General features: G+C 42.7%; 2 protein-coding genes across 3 annotated transcripts in view; one reads left to right on the top strand and one right to left on the bottom strand.

Annotated features, from left to right (window-relative positions):
- Positions 1–1582: 1582 nt before the first annotated feature.
- MALSU1 (mitochondrial assembly of ribosomal large subunit 1) lies at positions 1583–9765 on the top strand (the record flags this gene model as incomplete). Of its 2 annotated transcripts, XR_014228969.1 has the most annotated exons (5): positions 1583–1772; positions 3776–3954; positions 6973–7054; positions 8224–8535; positions 9413–9765. XR_014228969.1 is itself a non-coding variant. In XM_082319640.1 (4 exons), the coding sequence occupies 4 exons, from the start codon at positions 1583–1585 to the stop codon at positions 8430–8432; spliced, it is 660 nt and encodes a 219-aa protein (XP_082175766.1). In that variant the 3' UTR covers positions 8433–9406. The 2 variants fall into 2 exon arrangements, 1 of the variants encoding a protein (XP_082175766.1); XM_082319640.1 differs by lacking the exon at positions 9413–9765 and having other exon boundaries at positions 8224–9406.
- A 4376-nt stretch (positions 9766–14141) lies between these two features.
- The window catches only part of IGF2BP3 (insulin like growth factor 2 mRNA binding protein 3), a 114609-nt gene continuing 108115 nt past the window's right edge, over positions 14142–20635 (bottom strand). The window contains exons 13-15 of the mRNA XM_082336322.1: positions 17089–17220; positions 15617–15730; positions 14142–14644 (exon numbers count right to left, since the gene is read on the bottom strand). Of these exons, the coding sequence (XP_082192448.1) occupies positions 14543–14644; positions 15617–15730; positions 17089–17220 (348 nt within the window). The 3' untranslated portion in view covers positions 14142–14542. The remainder of the gene's footprint in view (positions 14645–15616; positions 15731–17088; positions 17221–20635) is intronic.

Here is a 20635-nt window from a genome sequence, read left to right as displayed (position 1 = left end):
TCCTGTCCTTCAAAGGCAAGAACAGCTGACAAACGACAGATTTGTGAATGTCAGCAAATGTTACAAGACAGGTTTCAGGCATCCCCTTTGGAGAAATAACATTAAAGAATGACATCAAACATAAACGTACATCATCTTTAGAAACAACATCTTTTCAAATATGTCATTAAGAGAAACAGAAACATTAGTTGGGTAACAAGTTTGTTAAAAATGACTTTAAAAAATGAAGTATTATTTCAAACCGCTTGTTTTGTTCTTGAACAAAACCCCCTTTTCTTCTTGAACACTTTTTACAGCACACAATTAAGAGACTCATCAGATGTAACATTTTTTTCTTACCAAAAGTATTTCTAAGATGAAACTAAGGCTAAAAAACACCAGCCCCTGAAGGAATTGCAGAGGAATCAAACCAAACTTTGCAAGAGACATCCAGACACCGTGGCCTATTAGGATAACTGACCACCTCCAGTGTCAGACAGCATAGTCCAATTTCCTTTAAAGCTAAAGTTTTTATCACTACAGGTCTTTATAATTCACAAGATTATGCCTTTTAAGTCTTAATACCAGTGTTTTACCATCCTACTCAGTGAGGGACGGAAAAACAGTCTGAACAGTAATTCTTTTATTTTACTGTCAGTGTAAATGCCAACATCTCCAGGGGAAGGGGGTGGAGGGAAACACATTTCACCCGCAGTAAATACAAACGCTTGAACTTACTTAGGTCATAACTTTTTAACCCTTTGCAACATCCTCCATAACAAAACAAACATGGCAAGACTACTACCCTGCACCCATTAACACTATGTGGGAATTACACAAATGTATAATACAATTTCCCAGGAAAAATGAATTAGTTTCAAACCAGCCGCAGCTTTTTAGGCAAAACCATAGCCTTTAAAAGGGGGCACAAGGCTTGAACTGGCATACGTGATCAGGGTTTATCTGGCAGTGCCCCGTGTTGCGTCTGCTCCTTTCGGGGTCCCCAGCAAACCATCACGGCGGACCGCTGGTTACTGCCGTCCGGGTCCTTTCACCGCCTCGTGGCTCAGACACCCCTCAGAAAACACTGACGAGGAGCCCAAAACGGGGACAGGGACGGCCCGCCCGGACGTTCCTATCTACACACCCGAACCCCCACACCGGGAGTCTGACAGGGGAACGGGAGGGGAGGGGGCTCCGGGGCTGGGCTAGGCGCTACGGGGACGGAACACGACGGCCCCAGCGGCCACTCCTCGGAGAGAGGCCGCTCCTCGGAGAGAGGCCGCTCCTCGGAGAGAGGCCGCTCCTCGGAGAGAGGCCGCTCCTCGGAGAGAGGCCGCTCCCTGTGGGGCTCCCCCGGGCCGAGCACAGGGCCGCCTGCCACCGCCTCGGCCTCCGGCGGAGGTGCGGGCACAGCCCGGCAGCAGCCGCCGCCTCAGCCCCCCACCGCCTCCAGACAGCCCCTGCGCACGCGCCCAACGGCGCTGCCCGACGGACGGCGGGATGCGCCAGTGGGGTGAGAGGGGCGTCCCCGCCGCCGGCCAATCGCTGGGCAGCAGCCGGGGCGGGGGGCGGGCCGCCGTCTCGGAGCGCGGCGGCGGGCATGTGGCGGGCGGTGTTGGCCGGGCGCCGGCTGCTGCGGCCTCTCTCCGCCGCGGCGGGGGCCGCCCTCCGGCCGCAGCCGCCCCCTAGGGTGGCCGAGGCTCCCCGCGGGGGCTGCGCGGCGGCGCGGGGCGCGGCAGGCGGCGGAACCGGGGCGCTGGGGGCGGTGGCGGAGCAGCGCCAGGCGGCAGGTAGGGCCCGGCGAAGGGCGGGCCTAGCCGGGAGGGCCGAGCTGCCGGGGTAAACCAGCGGGTCCTCTCGGTGCGCGACACCCGTCCTAGTCCTTCTGACTTCCCGCTTGGTCCTTCGGTCTGGTTCCGTCATGATTGTTAAGCTTAACCGTTCTGGAGGTGTTCTCGGAGGGCTCCCGCAGGCCCGCGGCCTCACAGCGGGTGAGGGAGCGTGTGTGTCGAGCAGGCCCTCCCCTGCTAGTAAGGCTCTGTTCAGCCGCCCTCAAAGGCGGTAACTCCGCGGGCCTGAAACGCTGGCTAATACGGCGTCGCGGCCCCCGTGCGAGGTACGGCCCCGGCCTGGCGGGCCGGAGCGCGGTGGTGAGGCGGCATGTCAAGGAGGCCGCTGGCCCGAAGGCCCTCGGCTCTGCCCTGCGCTCTCCAGCTCCGGGAAGCGGTGCCGTAAGCGAAATGTAGCGCCTCGGGAAGAAAGTAACTGCTTTTGGACGCATTTTTGGATCTCATTCTGCAGCTGCGGGAGGATCCTGGGGGTGCCTAGCGCGATGGAATCGCCGTTGCCTCGGCTGAGACCGCTAGCCTTGGAGTCACTGCATTTGTGCTGAACCATCATTGCCTCCACAGCCCTGCTGTAAAGTGAGGAGTTGGTGGCTAGCACAGACCGAGCTTTTGTGTAGATACATACAGGAACTTTTCCTGAGGGTAGCGGTGCCGAGTTGGAGGTGTATTTCCCTGACATATGCTCACGAAGAACTTTCCCTGGATAGATAACAGTTTTAGTAGCACAATGGCTGGTTACGGGTACAAGCATTGTGTGCACAGAGCTGGTTTGTTGTCGTAGCTATTCTGCTAAGCTTCTCTAGCCTAGATTTAACCATGACGTGTTAAGAGTGTGCCTGGGATTGTTTAGACCATTTGTTCTCTAAGTAGGCACTAGAGACTTCACATGTGGCTACCAGGCAAATATTTAACTTTTGTAACCGCTGCGTCTGGAGGAGCTGTGGCCACTGCTAATTTTCTGCATGTGTGACCACAGCAAAAGTTGAAAGAGTGCATGAGTCCCTAAGCTCAAAGGCTTTCATTTGCAGAGATCTGATCCAATTTCATATCCCCATTCATGCATATAATTATATGTAGCTATTGTTCTTTTGTTTGGCTTTTTCTTTATATTGGTAAATATAAAGCTTGGCTTTGTGCTGATGCTCAGTCTGCACTAACGTTCACTTTATAGTGGCAGGCATGCATTGCTGACAGCACCAAATTATCCCTTAAGTATGCACACAAGTTGCGTCTACCTAATTAGAGAAAATTAGAAATAAACTGATTTAATGGTGTGAACAGGAGGTAGTTGCACTAATTTACTAGTTTCTAAGCTGGCTTGCTTAAACTGTTGAAGGACTAAAGCTTTGTGTACAATATCCTAAACCTCCGTGGCAGAACAGGCTAGGAGAAAAGAAAAAGAAGTGGCTTTACTCAGTGTGAAGATAAAAGTACCTTCGTACTGCCTCACATCAGCTCCATTTTCAATATATTGATTTAATCTACTTAAGATTTTAGAGTAATTTCATCACCATATATTATCACAGGCCTGTTGAAAAGCATTGTTATGAAATATTTTTAATTTTGTCGTTTTAATAACGTTTGTTGAACTACTTAGGTTTCATGCATCTTCATTGACAAATATCTGATGATAGCATTGAATCCTAAGTACTAACAAGAAATAAGTAAGTTACCTAAAAGAAACTTCGAGGTTTGCTAGCTGCTATATCTAGTGATAAAGTGTTAATTACCAGAAGAGTGCTTAGTTCTCAACTTTGGTGATTTTAAAAATTATTTTTAACAATCTTCAGTTCATGTTGCGTTGTCAGTATCAAACCAAACTCCGTAGTGAGTGGCTAGCTTAGGCTATAATTCAGTTCATTGCCATTTTATGTCTTTTTAAGTGGTTGATTTTTGCAATTAAAAAGATAAATTGCCACTGTATTATTTTTTTTTGTCTGTTCCAGATGCTGTTCTTCCAAAGTTCAACATTGACTTTGTTGTAGCTCTGCTGAGGCAAGAAAATGCTAAAGACATCTGTGTCATCCAGCTACCTCCAGAAATAAAATACTGTAATTATTTTATAATTGTGAGTGGATCTTCAACACGACATCTCCATGCAATGGCACATTACATGCTGAAAATGGTAAGACAGTTCCTGCTGCACTCCCTGGGTTTTGAGGAATGGTTTTAAAATGTTGTGAAAGGAATTACCCCAGGATTGCCCGTACAGGGGTGTGCCAGGCAAGATGAAACTAATTATCCTTATGTCATTTAGTCCTGAATACATCTAGCAACTAACTGTACTTTTTTCCTTTAGCAGTACTACTCAAAATGTAGAGAATATATTTTTAAAACCTATTTTTAAATCTCTGTATTTAGAACAGTGATGACATTAGCACAGTTTGGTGGCTAGAACAAGAGTAATGTGAAATGGTGATGACAACCCGTGTCCACTTTTGTCTTCCATCCAGCAAGCTATTCCCACTCACTCAAAACAGCTTAATCTGACTGTTCTCAAACCCTAATCCCTAAAATTTCCAGGTTCTCAGGTATATCGTAAGGCTGGAAAACAGATGGGATGTTATGAGGCACAGGATCCCCTCATGGGCTTGCTACAGCAAACTGCTAGTTAATAGTCACCATACTGTGCATGTATAGGAGGAAAGGAGAAGCAGCAGCAGCAGCCATCCTTGCAGAGAAATCTTGCACTGTTTGGCTTTGGCGGAGTGTGAGGTTTTCAGGACAAAAATAGAGGTCAGAATAAAAATACAGGTAGAGCTTAAGCATAAGGACCAGACTCAGGGAGGGAGAAACGTTATGGCCAGAAAAGAGCCATCTGACTGTTACAAAGCAGGGTGAGGAATATTGACTAGCCCCCATCTCAGTCAGCTGTCTGTACTCTTAACCTGTAGCTTGCCTTCTTTTCATGCACTTCCTTTCCCTTCCTGACCCCGTTTTTCCTTTGGCTCTTGGTTTTCCTTTCTTCCTTCCAGTCCCATTGGTTTCAGCTGTGAGACTGGAGGAGGTGAAGGAGAGAGGGGGAGATGGTATTGCTTTTCAGTGCATTTCTGAGCGGGTGAGAGGAGTACCTTGTGTTCTCTGCAGGAACTGGTGCATCTTTGCAAACTAACATTTTGCCTCAAGCTAGAAGTTGTATTAGTGTGATTTGAATATACTAAATTTAGGTGCTTAATATGTCCTCTATTACTTGCATAACTTGCTGGTCTTAAATCAACAGCTCTCCATCTCCCCCAGAGCAGGAGAGATCAGTGAATACCACCCACCCTGCAAAAACATGCCTGTGCTACAACTGGCTGCTCCCTCTGGTGGCTGTAAGAGCAGCTCTTTTGCAAGGGCAGTCTCTGCGGAGACCTGGCATCCTCTTGGGCATCCTGAGAAACCGGGAAGCCTGGCCAAGTACTCAGGAGTGGCTGAGCTTGCCTGGCATTGAAAGTTTTCTAGGCAAAAAGTAAGCTGAAGCTTAATAGGTAAAGCAGAGCAGGTGCTCGGGAGTGCTGCTAGGCAGCTGGCTAGCTTTACCATTACCGTATCTAAAACGTTATGGTAATGCATGATTTACTCACACTAAAATGTGGAGGTGCTCATGTGTAGCCAGAGGTCTTCCTGCTTTTCTTCCAGTAGTTTGTAAGTGGCAGTCTCAACTACTGCTTGCCCCTTCCCGTCTAGCTTCATGTTAGAGGAAGAAACTAACACTTGGCTTTGTTATAATCTGTTCACTGTTACACAGCCTTTAAAGACTAGGCTGAAGGAAACTTGTGGAGATCAGCCTTTCCAGCTTCCCTTACATAGCTGATGGCAGTGCATGCATTTAAGGAGACTTTCAGAGTCTTTGACAATTACCTTCTTTTGAGGATATCTCACAAGCTATCTTAGAGAAAGGAAGGTAGAACTAGTTCTGAATTACATTTTGAAAGTTCTCCATTCTGGTTTGCAAACTGGGGCCATTGTCCGGCAGCTAGCATTGTGTGGGAATGACCAGGAACAGTTGCATATTGTGATAATAGCTTTCTCGGTGAAGTAGGACTCCTTTACTAGCCAGCCATGCAGTTACAACCTGTTATTTTGTATTTTGTCTTTCACGGCAGAAACCACTGTTAGACCCATGCAGTGTCACTTTCTGTTTCCTTGTGGCCTTGTGCTGAATAGATGTTGGTGGTTTTTTTTTTAATTTCAGATTGAAAAACATTTCCATATTGTTTTTTTGTTTGGCTGCTTCAACTAGAAATAAGGTAGAAATTTGAATAAAGGGGCTCTGTTAAGACACAACTGACTTCATCCCATTTTTTTTCTACTGATGCTTTTTGTAAAGAAATGAGTAGGTTATGGCCAGAACCAAGAGAGACTACTTACGCCTCTAGTTGTCAAATTTCTTCATCTCTGGTGGGTGCTTAGGTGCTTTATGTATCAGGTGGGGAGAGTTGGGCCTTTCAAGCACCTACAAAAGCTACCGCGTTGCATAGGAAACCAACTACCTTACCCTAGCTGAGCTTTTGCGGTCCAGCTTTGAGCTACCCTCTCCCCTCTCGCACAGTGCTTCATCACTTGGAAACCTGTGTGCCCGTCATGTTTTCCCCCCATCTTGCAATGAGTGTTGAGCGCGTGCTCCCAAGAGGCAGGAGGCTTGTTTAAATGCCTTCCTTGTGGCATGGGTTGAAACCTGTTTTCTCCCCACGCCCCCATCTGAGAAGAGGATAAGCTGGGCATCTCCATTTCTGCACCCTTAACTAGCCGATGTGAAACAACACTGAAAGGTATCTGAAAGGAAATAAAACTTAGTGGTAATGGCAGTTACAGGGAACCTGTAACTGAAAGACTAATGCTAAGCAATTGTATTCAGTATTCATCTTGAAAAAATGAACACCTATAAAATTCATGGATAACTGTATGGGAATTCTGAGCATGAGAATTCCAGATTTGATACTAAATCCCATTGAGAAATCTGTACATATTTTCCACTGCTGCAAGTGTATATTATTCTTTCTTCTTTGTGCAGACCCCAGAACCAACATTGAGTAATCTAATCTAACCCATTCCAGATTTAAAACAACTCTAGGCAACTCAGCAAAGTCCAGCTTTTCTGTTAGGTTTGAGTGCTTTTAAATAAATGCTATTTCATTTTCTGCCATTGCTTCTCTCTCAGTACAAGCATCACAAAGAAGAAAGTGATCTTCATACTCAGATTGAAGGGAAAGAGACGGATGACTGGCTGTGCATTGATTTTGGTAAATATTTGTGAATCTGACAAATATGAAGTTCTGCATGAGCTCTTTGTTGAAGGAAGCATCTCGCCATGAACCCTGGTTGCTGTGGAGAGCTCACAATACTCTGCTGTTTTGGAATTCCAGTTGTTGTTGCTTGAACTCATTGAGATACTAAATAAATTTTCACTAAAGATCATTGGCACTGAGAAGAAAGCAGTAGCTACTCTTCAGTGGCTAAAACAGGTCTTAAATTGAAGATAACAGTAGGGGCAAGAAAAAAAAGCTACTTCAGTCAGTTTTCTCAGGTTTTTATAATCCCTGTCTGAGGGAGTGGGGGCTCTTTGTATGCTGCCCTAGCAGTGAACTTTTGAACAGACTTCTCCACTGTCCACATCATACCATGACACAGGGTAAAACCTCACTCCTAAGACATGGAGTTTAATTCTTTGTTCTACAAGTGTAAAACTCTCTACACAAACGTAAGAGGCTTTGCATTCAGAAAGCATTTCTCCTTCACTGCTAGCTCTAGAATCTCACCCTCTAACTTTGTGTTTTGGCTTAAAAGAGAGCATGGGTGGGAGAAGAGCACTGCCACCAGTGATGTCAAGTCTTGGTTACTTTGCTGTCAATGATTTTGATAGCTATAACTGAAAACCAATTGAAATTTAAGGGCATAACTAGAAAAAAGTGTATTAGAAGTACACTGGAATTAACATTCTCTACTATTGTTTGCACAGAATTAATTAAAACCTGTAAGAAAAGCCTTATTATGTCAAAGTTTGGAAAATTACTTGGCTATAGCTGAATGTTGTTGGTAATACAGGAAAGCTGAAAGTCCATCTGTAACCCTAGGGAGGGGACGCTTTCAAGTAAAATTTCTTTCAGCTTACTTCCTTCTGTCCCCTAGAAGTCATAACTTCTGTGGTCTGTAGTCTTGTGATAGCGTTTTAATTTAAACCGAAGTGTTGTCCATCTCATTCTTCTGGCTGTAGTCTTGGTCTTTTGAAAGACTGACCAATTCCGAACTCTGTTCCAGAACCGGAATCAGCAACTTAAGAAGAGACCTCCATCAGCTGAGCAGTTGTATCTAGCCAGAATGGGGGTGGAAGACTTGAACTCTTTGTGCAGCTGGAAGCGTAGTAGTGCTTTACAGTTCACGTCAATTTACTGTGAATTTCTCTTCTGTGCAGGTAGCATAGTGGTGCATTTCATGCTGCCAGAGACACGAGAGGCTTATGAATTGGAGAAGCTGTGGACGCTGGGTTCCTACGATGACCAGTTAGCACAGATGACTCCACAGTCACTGCCAGAGGACTTTATATTTGGACTGACAGGTCTTGACAGCAGTGATCATTTTGAGACAAAACTTAATGCAGCTGCTGAGTGGAAAGAGAAATGAGCGTGCCTTCACAGATCTGAGAGAGACAGACAGCCTTGATTACTGACTTAATGGTCACTACAGCTCATCAGTACAAAACAGTGTATTTATTGGATGTGCCCAGGTAAAGTTCTGAACACGCTACAAAGATGATCAGAATCATAGAACCATTTAGGTTGGAAAAGACCCTTAAGATCGAGTCCAACCATAAAACATAAAAGAAGGAATCCTATCATAAGGGAGCTTCCTGGGGGAGTCACTGTCTCAATGAAGCTTGCAGTGAGAAGAGTGGGGCAAAGACGGCTGCTTAAGCTACTTACTTACCCTAAAACTCATGCTCAGCCTCTACAGTAACTGTTTTTTCTAGTATCTGACAGACCTGCGTGTAGTGGCAGAGCAAAAAAAAGACTTGAGTGCTGCAAGGAAAAACTACGTGAAATAGTACAGTTTAGATGAGGCTTCTTGTATTAAGCCATTTGCTTCTGGTCACGATGAAGCAAGTCATGCTCTGAGTTGAAGGAGAAAACAGACTAGTGTTACTGAGCGCATAAAAGCCAAGAGCAGCAGTGACAAATGAATGTGTCCTGAGTTAACAGAACAGTAACTTTTTCAGCCAAGGCCAATCTGTTTTTAATAAAAAAAAAAAAAAACCTGAAGAGCTTCAATTCCTTGTCTTCACATTAAAACATTCAGCTTATTCTAAGTGTGCAGTTGGCCCCTCTCCTAGTTTTCCTCTCCCCTAGTTTCTGGAAAAGGACACTGAGGCAACGTGCTATGGCGGCGTAAACCTTCAGCTCCTTTGAAGTGGGTGAAAGTAGTTCTAAAGGCAGCCTGTAGTCACTGAGCATTACTTGCTGCTAACGGACTGTTCAGCACTTTCAGAAGTCGTTGTGCAGTGTGTTCTTAGCCTAACTGCTGTGTGGTCTGATAAGCAGTTAGAAGAGCTTCAAGATGGTAACAAAACTTGTCTATATGAAACAAGATGTTTTTCTCCACTACAGGACACGGCTTTCATCATTAGATGAGGATCTCTTCCTTCTGGAGAAGTTTGCCGTGCCATGCATCAGGAAGCAGGAACCCTGAGGGCAATCACCTTTTTCCCCCTGTAGCCCCACAAACTACTTGAAGCTCTGTCTGCATCTCTTCCCTGCACAGCAGCTGCTGTTTGTAATGCTCAAAGAACATCACCTTGATTTTTGCTCACGTGGTTGTGTTGTTTACAGGGAAGGGGGGGTGGGTCTGTTTTTTAAAAAAAACCAAACACCTCCCTCATTTCAGACTGGTGATGTTTTCTTGCTGTGTCTGGCCTCTCTTCTTCCAGGAGTAACTGCCCCCAAGTTCGCCAGCTCTTTGATACGAGGCAGCAGATAGTTCTGCAAATTAAGCAAGGAACATTTATTAAGTTTAGTTAAACTATGCAGATAAAACATCTTTGTCCATGAAATAAAGGTATTGGTGGTAAATCTGACTGCAACGAAAGATTTTCGGAATGCTTAATGATACTTGGCAATAAGTAATCCACATGGGGGAAAGATAACCTTGGCTGTCTTACAGAGTGATGTGTTCTAAATCAGGCATCTCTTCCTAGGAGGGATACGTAGGAGTAACTTTGGATCCTTCCCTGAAACCATTTGCCTTTTACTGCTGCTGCTGAATAGAGGCAGAGTGAGCAAACATTATGCCATTATAGGAACCCACATTTAGTAACCAGAACCGCATACAGTATCCTGTCTCAGAGAGCACAGTAACAAAAGGAGGGCCCAGAAAAGAACAGTAAGAGATAAAGAACAGCTTCCGTGTGAACAGACTAGGAGTCTTACAGCTGGAAAGGGGTAATAGTCTGTAAGACAAGACTAAAAAAAAAAAAAAAAAAAATGAACTGAGGCGACAAAAAAAACAGGAAAATAATTTCCTCATCCCCATTTAACAGAAGCAGTCATCATCTGTGCCGAGCTGCTGCAATGCCCAAGCCAGGGCGCCTGCCTGCCTGCCTGCCTGCCTTGGTGAGCCTTTGGCCTGACCTTCTTGAAAGCTGGGCTCTAGGAATTAACAAAGACACTCTGAATGATCAGCACTGCGCAACATTAAACCCCTTTTGGAAGGAAAACGTTTGGGAATGGTTTCAGTTCTACAGATCAGGTAGTTTCTGTGTAAAATAAAAATAGTGAGCAGCTTGTCCAGTGAGTCTATAGCTTCATCCTGTACAGAGGTACGTGCAGCTTTGGCTCCGTGCAGGATCCCTTGATGATGGGTTGAACAGGAGAAATAATTAGCAAGGTGAAACTTCTGTCATCATTTCACCAATTTCCTGCACTGCATTTGAGTAACTTCATTATCAAGCAGTGTTTGCATTCATCAGTTGAGCTAACACCTTTGTTACAGCCCAGCTTGAGCGCTTACTCCACAATTTTTTATGTTCATTTAGAAATCCTGTGCCCTAGTACCGCCGTGAGGCCATGCTGTCCTGCACAGCACACATGCTTCATTTAATGGAAACGAATACAAAGAGCGCATGCCTTTGAAATTGCGGCTTAGGAATAAAAGCTTTGGAAGGTTAGAAGCAAATAAAAGCATCATGATTAAGCAAATGCTTAAAACAGTCAGGGGTTTAGCTGTCACATATGCACCAGTGATACAGAGGAAGGCTTAACTTCTTACATTGCTCACATGGCAGGGATGCCAGTTCTGAGAAGATAGCTCAATATTGGCATGAAAAAGGAGCTTAGAGTTCCCTGTGAAATGCAATAGCCTGTGCAGTGTCTTCTACAGACATCCTTTCTTCAGTTCCCTCTTTCTGCTGGCTGGTCCCAGTAAATGAGCTGTGAAGGCAGGTGGGAGGGTGCAAGAGTTTGGAAAACAAATTTGGTTTTCCGCTCCTCTTTGAAAGATACAGAATTACGTTATTCATGATGCTCCTTTATTCCCCGACCCCTCCCTCTCACTCTAAAGCGGTCAGTTGAACATCTAGTCTCATTTCTATTCCAAATAATGTTAGTAAGGATCTAAATGAAGAGGCAATACCACCTCAGCAGCAGTTGGTGTGTGTTTGGGTGGTGGTGGGAGGAGCGAGAGGTTGCCATCACACATTTGCTTGCTAGCATGGCTGGTTCTGCCTAGCCAAGCTTCTAGGGCCACGTTGATGACATAGCTTTGTCACACTGACAGCGCCAAAGTACAGGCTAGGTAAAAAGAAGCCCAAAAAAAGTTTAACTACGATTTCAATCTTGCTTTAAACCTGTTCAAGATTCCTTTGTGTCTGCTCTGGCTCAGGTCTGTGGAACATGCATCCCTTCCGCAGCAAACCAGCCTAAATGATCTGGGTACGACTGCAACCATGAACTATAGGTTGTACTACAGACCGTAGAGCGTTGTTCTATGAGAAGGAGATGAATTGTAAGCCACGGGAGTCACCGCTTGTAGCGCAAACATTGTAACCTGGCTGCTGGATGGCCTAGCAGCTACGGAATACCTGGGGGTGACTGTTCATCCTTATCCAGGTATTGCTACGGACAGGAAACCAACTTGATCAAAGCACCGCAAATACTCGGAACAGTCTGTCCCTACGCCTCATTCGGTTAAAAACACACCACACAACTTTATCTGATGATAGGAGTTAAACTCTTTATTCCATTCAGAGGCATCTGGCAAGTGGAGCTGCATTGGGGGGCACATTACAGATGAAAAATGATCCATACTTTGTGGATATTGAAATCATTTACAGTATTTACTTTCTAGCTATTCCCAAATACTCCAAATTACCAAGTCTCAATTGAAAAGAAAAACATGATTTACCATACTAAGTCTAGAAATTTAAGAGAGATGACAGTATTTAAATCAGCAGATGTAAATGCAGCGCCTATTTGTAAAGTAATTTTTATGGAAAATAATGAAGTCAAATCTTCCTCAAATGTTAAGAAAGGAACGTCAGACTGACTTAAGCCTCAACAAAAATTAAAATGCTATGACTTTTCATACTTCAGTAATTTTAAATTCATTTAAGAAAAAAAAATTATCCTAAAGGCTAGATGAAGGTCACTGTCAAAAAGGAAAAGAAACTCATTTTTCTTTGCTAATACTACAACATAAGTTTGTGGTTTTTAAACCAATTAGTAAAGAAGAGATGCAGGAAAAACACTTCAGACCATTTTCAAAATTATCTAATCTGTACAACAATGATCTTTGGGAAAATTATCTAGTCTATGTAGTAATGCCTCTATTTCAACATGAACCTAAGAGGTAGATAACAAAATGATGAAACAAATGTTTTTGCTCGTTGTGCCCCTCAAATCAGTGCAGCATGGTGATTCTGATCATCTCATGCACAAAAAACATCACAAAAAAAGGTTCAGAGGTAATAGCATGGCTCTGTCGACCACACACATACAGGCGCGCACGCGCACACACACACACACAGCAGTCTTTATGCACCATGTGTTGCCACATTTTTTTTTTTTTTTTCTTAAACTGAGGTAGACTGAAGTTTATTGTAGAAACTTGAATGTGTCACTATTACCACAATCATCATTCAAATTACATTCGGAAATTAAAAAATTTGGTAACTTTCCTGTTATCCCTGCCTTTTGACATTTTTTTCTCCTCTAATGGTTGGTTGCAGAACGTGCATAAATCCTGCTGCATCTATTATAAGCCAGGCTAGAGAGGTTGTTGGTTTTTTTTTTTTTTTTTCCTTGTAATAGTTTTTAAAACCTTCAAAGTGGCTTAGTGTGGCCCATAACAGCGGCTGGATATGTAAACTTAGCCTTTCATTATCTTTCAATGTGATCAAACACTGTTTGACCTTCCCCCATCGTGGTAACTGAAAGCAGTATGATGTGATCTGCAGACAGCAGAGACCCTCACGGCCTCAAATACGCTCCAGCAGATCGAGTGTTCTATCAAACTGAAGATGAAGCTTGCTCTTTGAACAAAATGGCAAAGTCCAAATGGGCTGCAAATGGTTAAATGTAGCATTATTAGGTAGTGATGGTCAAAGGCACAAAGGGTTCATGCATTCAATCAAGTAGCACAAAAAAAATATTCAGCCTCTTGCAGCCTTCTAAATTTTTTCCCCCAACCCCAGCCTCTTGCCATCACTTCCTTGTCCTGTTCCCAAAAAAGTACCGTCACAAACTTTTTCATCCCATCTTAAAAGAAAACTAAACGGCATTGCTGCTATCAGAATGTTGGCATCATTCACTATCTTTTGAACATTCACTGAATTTTTTTTTCAAACAAATGATGGTGTTGAAGCCCTCAGAAAATCTGAGGCTATGTTTTTTTTACCCACCTTACTCCCATCAGCCAGCAGCTAGAAGTGCTCTACTATATTTTTTCCCCGATAAGTCTGTAGTACTCCTGGCTGGTGGCTGATCAAATTTTAATTTTTTTTTAAAAAAATAAAATGCTCAAGAACTATTAGCTTTATAAAGTATACAAAATACCAAAAAAAAAAAAAGCAAAAAAGGAACAATTTCTCATTGAGGTACTAAATGCCTGAGGTAGTTTAGTAAAATGCATATTTATCTTTTTATGCCCTGGCCAACACCATTCAACACTTCCCTTAGGTTATTCATGGCAGTGTTATGTAAAAATGCAACCAAATTCTTTTTAAAAAATGCCACTTGTTTCAATATTGGGACTAACACTTAAACTCTTGTCGATACCCTTGCTCTAACACTTGCCCACCCGCAATCCCACCCTCCAAATGTGTTTCTTCTTTTACAACTGGACCTGTAAGAGCAATGCCTTTTCTTTTTTTTTGTTTTTTTTCTTTTCTTTTTTTTTTTTAAACCAGTGAACTCAGAAGAGAAAGCTTCATTAAACCAAGTTCTAAAATTGTTGGGGAATAATAAGAACAATAAAAAAGACTAACGAGTTTATGTTAAATTGTGAGAATAGAACAAAAGGGAAGTGAAGGGGTCCTTATTTTAAAGCTGGGTTTCAAAAGTTTGAGAGAGCCTAAAGAATACATTCTCAGAGACAGCGTTCAACGGTTGCCTGGTCCTCGAACAGGTGATTGGCTTGGTGGATCTTCTGCATATAACTTCAACAGGTGCTCACCACCCGTCTTCTCTGTCGCACAGTCTGTCTTTGGTCTGGCATCTGTCTCTGATGGGCCATTTCCTAAACCTTTATTTTCGTCTTGGCTGAGGCTGTCCGCTTTGCAATGTTTTTTGCTGTTGCTGCTGCCTTCTTACCTGAGCCAGTATTTCCTGAATTTTTCTCTGAGCAAGCTGAAAGGACACGAAGAAACAACCCATCATGATGCCGTGCCGCAGTGACTGCTGTTTACAACTGACTATAGATGCTACTGGGACTAAGAAAATCTGGAATAACTAAGTTCCTAGTACTGACAAGATTACTCATTAGTTAAAAACACTTGGGTATGTGTTGCATCATGTGTAACATGACGGACAACTTAATTTTTAATTTTTCTTTTTTTTTTTTTCCACCTACCACAACTACCCGCATGGTCAGTTTTGACATCCATAATACAGAAAGCATGAGCATAGGAAGATGACTACCAACATTAAGATTATTGAAGCTACAGGCTACTTTCATTTTACTCCTCTGGAGATACTAATGTTTTATAAGAACCACTGTTTTAATAGACAGTGGACAATTTTTTTTTTTTTTGTATATACACCAGGGAATCCAGAAGGTCAGACTTACAGGACTTACCAGCCCTACCATCTCCTTTCTGAACTGCAAGTCACCTGTAGCAAAGTATCAAAAGGAATTGGTCTGAACTAAGAGTTAAGTGAGGGAAGGATCTTGTGATCCTTTTCTTTATGATACTAAATCAACAAATTGGGCGATGTGGACAAATTACATATATACATGCAGCTCTTGCCAGGTACTATGAGATGGCTTTTCTCATGGAAAGATCTCCCTTCCATCTGAATTTCAGTCCAATCACAACCTGGGTTTTCTTTTGCTTTGAAAGTTTTAGCAGTGCCAGAACCTACATATATTGGTAGGAGAATTTAAGAAGATTGTTTTACATACGTAAAAGTGCAATATTGTTATAAATCTCTCACAGGCATGAGGAAAGTTTATCACAGCAAGACAATTAGAGGAGCCTGGCAAGCAGTGCCTTCTGTATCCTGAGTATAAGTCTTCCATCCCTTGGCTCTACAAGTGGATGTAAAAGAAAGACCATGGAAGTATCAAGGTAATACAGGAATTCACTCCAGTCTTCCTACCTGGCATGCATAGAAATGACCAGTTATTTTCACGACCACCTGATCATTTTCATCAGGTGTCTGGTCACGAGGGACTACAACTTCTGCACTTGTCAAGTTTTGAAGCTCATTTACCTATAAATAGATAGTAGAAGTCAGAAAAATCTTAAACAAACAAATATCCCACAACCACCAACCCTCAAAGATACTGCTGACCACAGAAACATCACCCACTAAGTTACATTTAAAAAAAAAGAAACCCACTAACAGAAAGCATCTCTGTGCAGCAGTGCACACTTTGCAAGCTGAGCCTCTTGTGTCTCTAACAAATTAGCACCAAGTTCTCTACATTTGTAGAAGTGTTTTAAAGACTAAATACAACACACAGAAGGTGTTAAATACATGACTTAAAAAAGCAAATAGATGCCACAGTGTTTACAGTTGAGTTTGCAAGTTTAAAGTCAGAAAACTCATACAATGTATAATGTAGGGAAGAAAAATGCCAAAGTATTTATACATTTTTCCTTGAAAAACCTCCACAAGATGGAGAACTCCAAACAGAACAATGAGAAGTGTCCAAATTCTTTTCAGTAGCCTATCAGCTTCCCTAGCATTAAGTAGAGGTAAGATTAGAGTTTTGTCCCGTTTACACTCATTTTATTTTAGAAATGTATAGCATTATTTAATCAAAAGTGTTTTAGATGAACAACTTTTCAGAGATGTTTGTCCTTAAACCTCTTACCACTGCAAGTAATGAACGAGGCCACGTTGCCTCCTGACACTTAAAGACCCCGTTGCGCTCAAGGATGGAGACCCAAGACTGAACCATTTCTTTGCAAATATCGGCTAGCTCCTGACTTACAACCATATGAAAATACTAGAGTGCCAGCATCTTTTCAGGATCGAAAAATCTCAGTGATGTTATTTTATGCAACAAACTGAGCCTAAGAAATGCCATCAATTAAGTTGAAGCAAATTTTTTTTGTTGTTTTTTTAAATGTTGGGGTCTGAACATGTCTTAATTTCCTACCACTTATTTAGAAATTATGCTTCCACTCAGTTTTGGACACAGTGCCACCTTTGGACACATTGGGTTTGATTTTAATTAAATGAGATTAGTGAAATCTTATTGCAAAATCTGGCATAAGCTAAGGTTCACAGAAGCAGGTCTTGAGTGGAAACTTATCTGTTCTAAATGGAAGAACTAAATTTCTATTAATCAAAGCCCTGCGATCTGACTGGGGCTATCGATTTTTGTTAGACTATTTTTTTTTTTCTTTTTTAGATGAAACAAATCATTCTGAGATTGGCTTCTCTTGACTTCATGCTAGAAGAAAGGAAAGCTTAACAACTACAGCTAAGAAAACAGCACTTGCTTTAATATAACTTCAAAGGATTAGCTATTAGCTAAATGTTTAAGCCTTATACATATATACACACTGAAATAAGAAACATAACTGAACAACACTAGAAGTTTTATTTCAGCTACTTACTGTTTTGCCTCCTTTACCAATAACTCTACCAGCAGCATAGGATGGCACTTTTATATGAGCCTCAAGTTTCACTTCTTCTTTAGGTCCAAAGAAATTTTCTTCTTTAAGTTTTCCATAGATTCTCCCTTGAGCCTGCAAAAAGGCTTTCAGTTAGAGAATGTGCTTACTGCAATCTAGTTAACGTCAAGAAATTCCACAGAAAGGAGAATTCTCAGTACACAACCCTGACAAAGCGTTTTCCCTAATAAATACAGTAACTATTTTTCCAAAAGAAGTCTTTGCACCAAACACCACTTGTGGAAGCACTGCCGTTCAACTTTAAAGACTGCATGACAAACCAGGGAACCACAGAGCAATTTAACAGAGATCATTATTATTCTGCTTTTCAGTAGAAATATTGCTTTTAAAAGAAACTATTGCATCTCTGTAGAGGTAAAGAGTGGTGGAGAGAACTGTCTGGCTGAAGCATGTTTTTTATTACACCCAGAAGCACAAAATGCAATTAATTGGCTCAGAAGCCCATTCTTTTAAGGATGCTAAACAAAAAAATAAAAAAGCCACCCCCGCCCCAAACAAGTCATGGGATAAAGACTCCAATTAGAGAAAACAGCTTACTTCTACAATCTATTAAAACATATTGTTTAAAAATAAATGAATCTGAGCTTGCTCAATTTTCCAAAGTGAAAAATCAAACTGCCTAGATCTAAATACCACCATGGGAACAGTATTACTCCGACCAGCACACAGTTCCCTTTTCTGGGGAACACACATGTGCCAGGTAGCAAGAAGAACGTCCACTGAGACTAAGCTCATGAATCTTGCTGATTCTTAAACACATTTATTTCCTTATTCCCTGCCGTTCATCAGTGAATTCTTGAGAAATGGTAACCAGATCTACTCTGCATCTCCTAGAGGCATCAAAAGAACATTTCAGTTGAGATACTGAAGACAGATGCTCTGTAAAGACTATAAACCTAGGACCACAAAGCCTTTCCAGTTCAGATTCTTTATCACCTTCTTTAAGTCACGCTCACCAGCCCTGTCACCATGTACAGGCTAAATCCAACCATCCTACAGGCCACCACTGCAATGGAATATGAAAAGTCCAAAAAGATTACACGGTGTGATAATTATGTTAAATATTGTCAGCTTATTTTATCTTATTTCTAGCTCATGTCCTAAAAGCCTACTTAAGTTCATGCTACTCTAGAATGGGTAACATGAAAGACATTTTGTGACCTTGGACCTGAAAGTACTCAGTATTTTGGGTAAGTCAGACTCCACCTGAAGAGTATTGGAAAAGTCTGGAGTGCATGGCTTTGACCTAGGTGGGATACTGCAGGTCATGGGACCCTGTCACAGAGGACAAAAGCTATCATCTTTCCAGTGAGACAAAAGACTACACAAAAAAGCCATACAAAAACACAGTACAACTACCACGTTCTGGCACCATCAACAGCCCTAGAATCAGAGATTCCTGCTCCAGGAAAACACTTCAAAAGGGGTTGCCAAGAGCAGATAAAATACTACTTCCCAGCGATTATCTTGAGCTGGAGGTTTTGAAGATATTTCCAAATTTGTTAGAGACAGACAGTAGCCAGCATAGCTCTTTTTATTTCAATAGCAATGTTTTTTGTGTGCATAACACCTTGACAACCTGCACAGGCTGCAGGGCTCGGTGGGAGAGGTACTGCAGGAGAAGAGCATGCATCACTGCTGAATTATGAAGCAAGGCGGGATGTTGACTTTTTAAAAGATAGTAGATATATTTCCAACACCCCAAATCTTTCAGCTGTTGAAAAAGTCTTTAAGGAAAGGAAACAACCTAACTGGGCTGCAGCTCCTTCACAGTAAAATAGTGGCTGAAATATGTTGTCTACACTGGATTCCACTTTGCTTGCATGCGTCCCAGATCCAAGGCAACATGATCATCTCAATATTGGTGTCACGGGTATGCCTAAACTCTAGGGAGCACTGCAGCAGAGGCATATTCTCTTCCCATTGCCTTGCTAATAAATAGCCCTGCATACCGCAACATCCTCAGGCTACTGCAGCTGAGGAAGAAAGGGGTGCAGCCACTACAGCTACCACAGACATGAATCACAGACAGCAGAACACAATGTAGTAGGGAAAGGATGCCAAACTCACAGACTCTGGGATGACGCCGCCTCTCCGAGAGCTGGTTACTCATTTGAGCAGCAGCTCTTCCCTCTTCAAGTTGTTGTGCACCCAGATTACATTCCTGGTGCCTAACAAGCAATAGCCTATGCTCATAGAGAAGATGCTTCTTAAACAGAGCTTAAGGAGAGCATTAATGAAGCTTGGCCCTGACTGTAAGGCATGCTTCAGGTTAACAGTGGTGATAAAAAAGGATTGAACTCTGCCTCTGCCCATCTCTGTCAAGAGGGCATTGCTCAAAGAGTAGTAAAAGACTACAAGGACTGGAGCTGAAGGAAGCCCCAAGGAACAACCCCTCTCTTTCACAAGACCAGCATACTCAGGAGCATTGGCTGTACTAGTACACTGATCCCTCTTTGCAAGCAGAAGCCCAAGTGTAGAGAAGTGACCGATTGATGTGGTTTTAACCCACGTATGGGGTGCAGAAAAGGGAGACTTTCCTCCTTGCATGATCCAGGTTGGGGAGAAGAGCTAGCAAAAGAACTCTGTGGGACTTCAAGTCTATCTTAGGGAGGAAGCCTGAGGACAAGCCTTTTCCTACATGAAAAGTCAGGATAAGGGATGACCAAATCTACTTTGGCCTGCTACTGCTTGAGGGTAAGTTCACTGATACATGATGGAAAGAAAAGGTAGCCAGAATCTGACCTTGTGCTGATCCCAGATCACAAGAGCACCCCATATGTGGAACATGCCATGGGGCCAAGCCCATATGCACACAGAAAACCTCAAGGAGGCAGAGCTTCTAAATTATGCGTTGCCTTCAATAGCTTCTCAAATATATATGGTAACTGAGCAATAATCCCAAATGCATCTAGTTCGCTATTACCACTGCAAAATGCCTGCCCTGATACTTCTCCAAAATTCCTAAAGGCATTAAGCTGATTCTAGATATGCCTGAAGTTTGTACACCTCCTTCTTGCAAGATGCCCTGAAGCAAAAATACAAAGACAAAAACGAGAACAGGCAAGAGAACGATGCCAGGACATGAACTCTCAAGTGACTTGCTACCTGCTCTGGGCGTCATCTGTGATGAGGCCAGGCTGCTGCACTGAGCTGTCTGCATCACTCCTAACGTGGTCAACTCCTTTTGGGGTAACTAGATTTATCCCTTGGCACTTAAGGCAGAAGGCCACTCCAGAAATCAATTTGAACACAAATGGGATAATCAGGTTGAGTATCTCCTTGTAGTTGTAGTGGAAATACAATTAGAAATCTTGCATTTATCTGTAGAGCTACCCAAAAAGCATTTTCCATTTGGCACGCAACAGTAACCTGGGAAGACTCAGTCTTTCATCTTGTCAGCTCTGTTATTTCAATTAAACACACTAAACTGTTGCATGTATTAAGACAGGCTAGAAAGACTGAACTA

Source organism: Platalea leucorodia, assembly GCF_965183815.1.
Source record: "Platalea leucorodia genome assembly, chromosome: 1".
NCBI classification, from domain to species: Eukaryota; Metazoa; Chordata; class Aves; order Pelecaniformes; family Threskiornithidae; genus Platalea; species Platalea leucorodia.
Note: the sequence above shows the minus strand (reverse complement) of the source record. Positions and strands in the feature narration are given on the sequence as shown.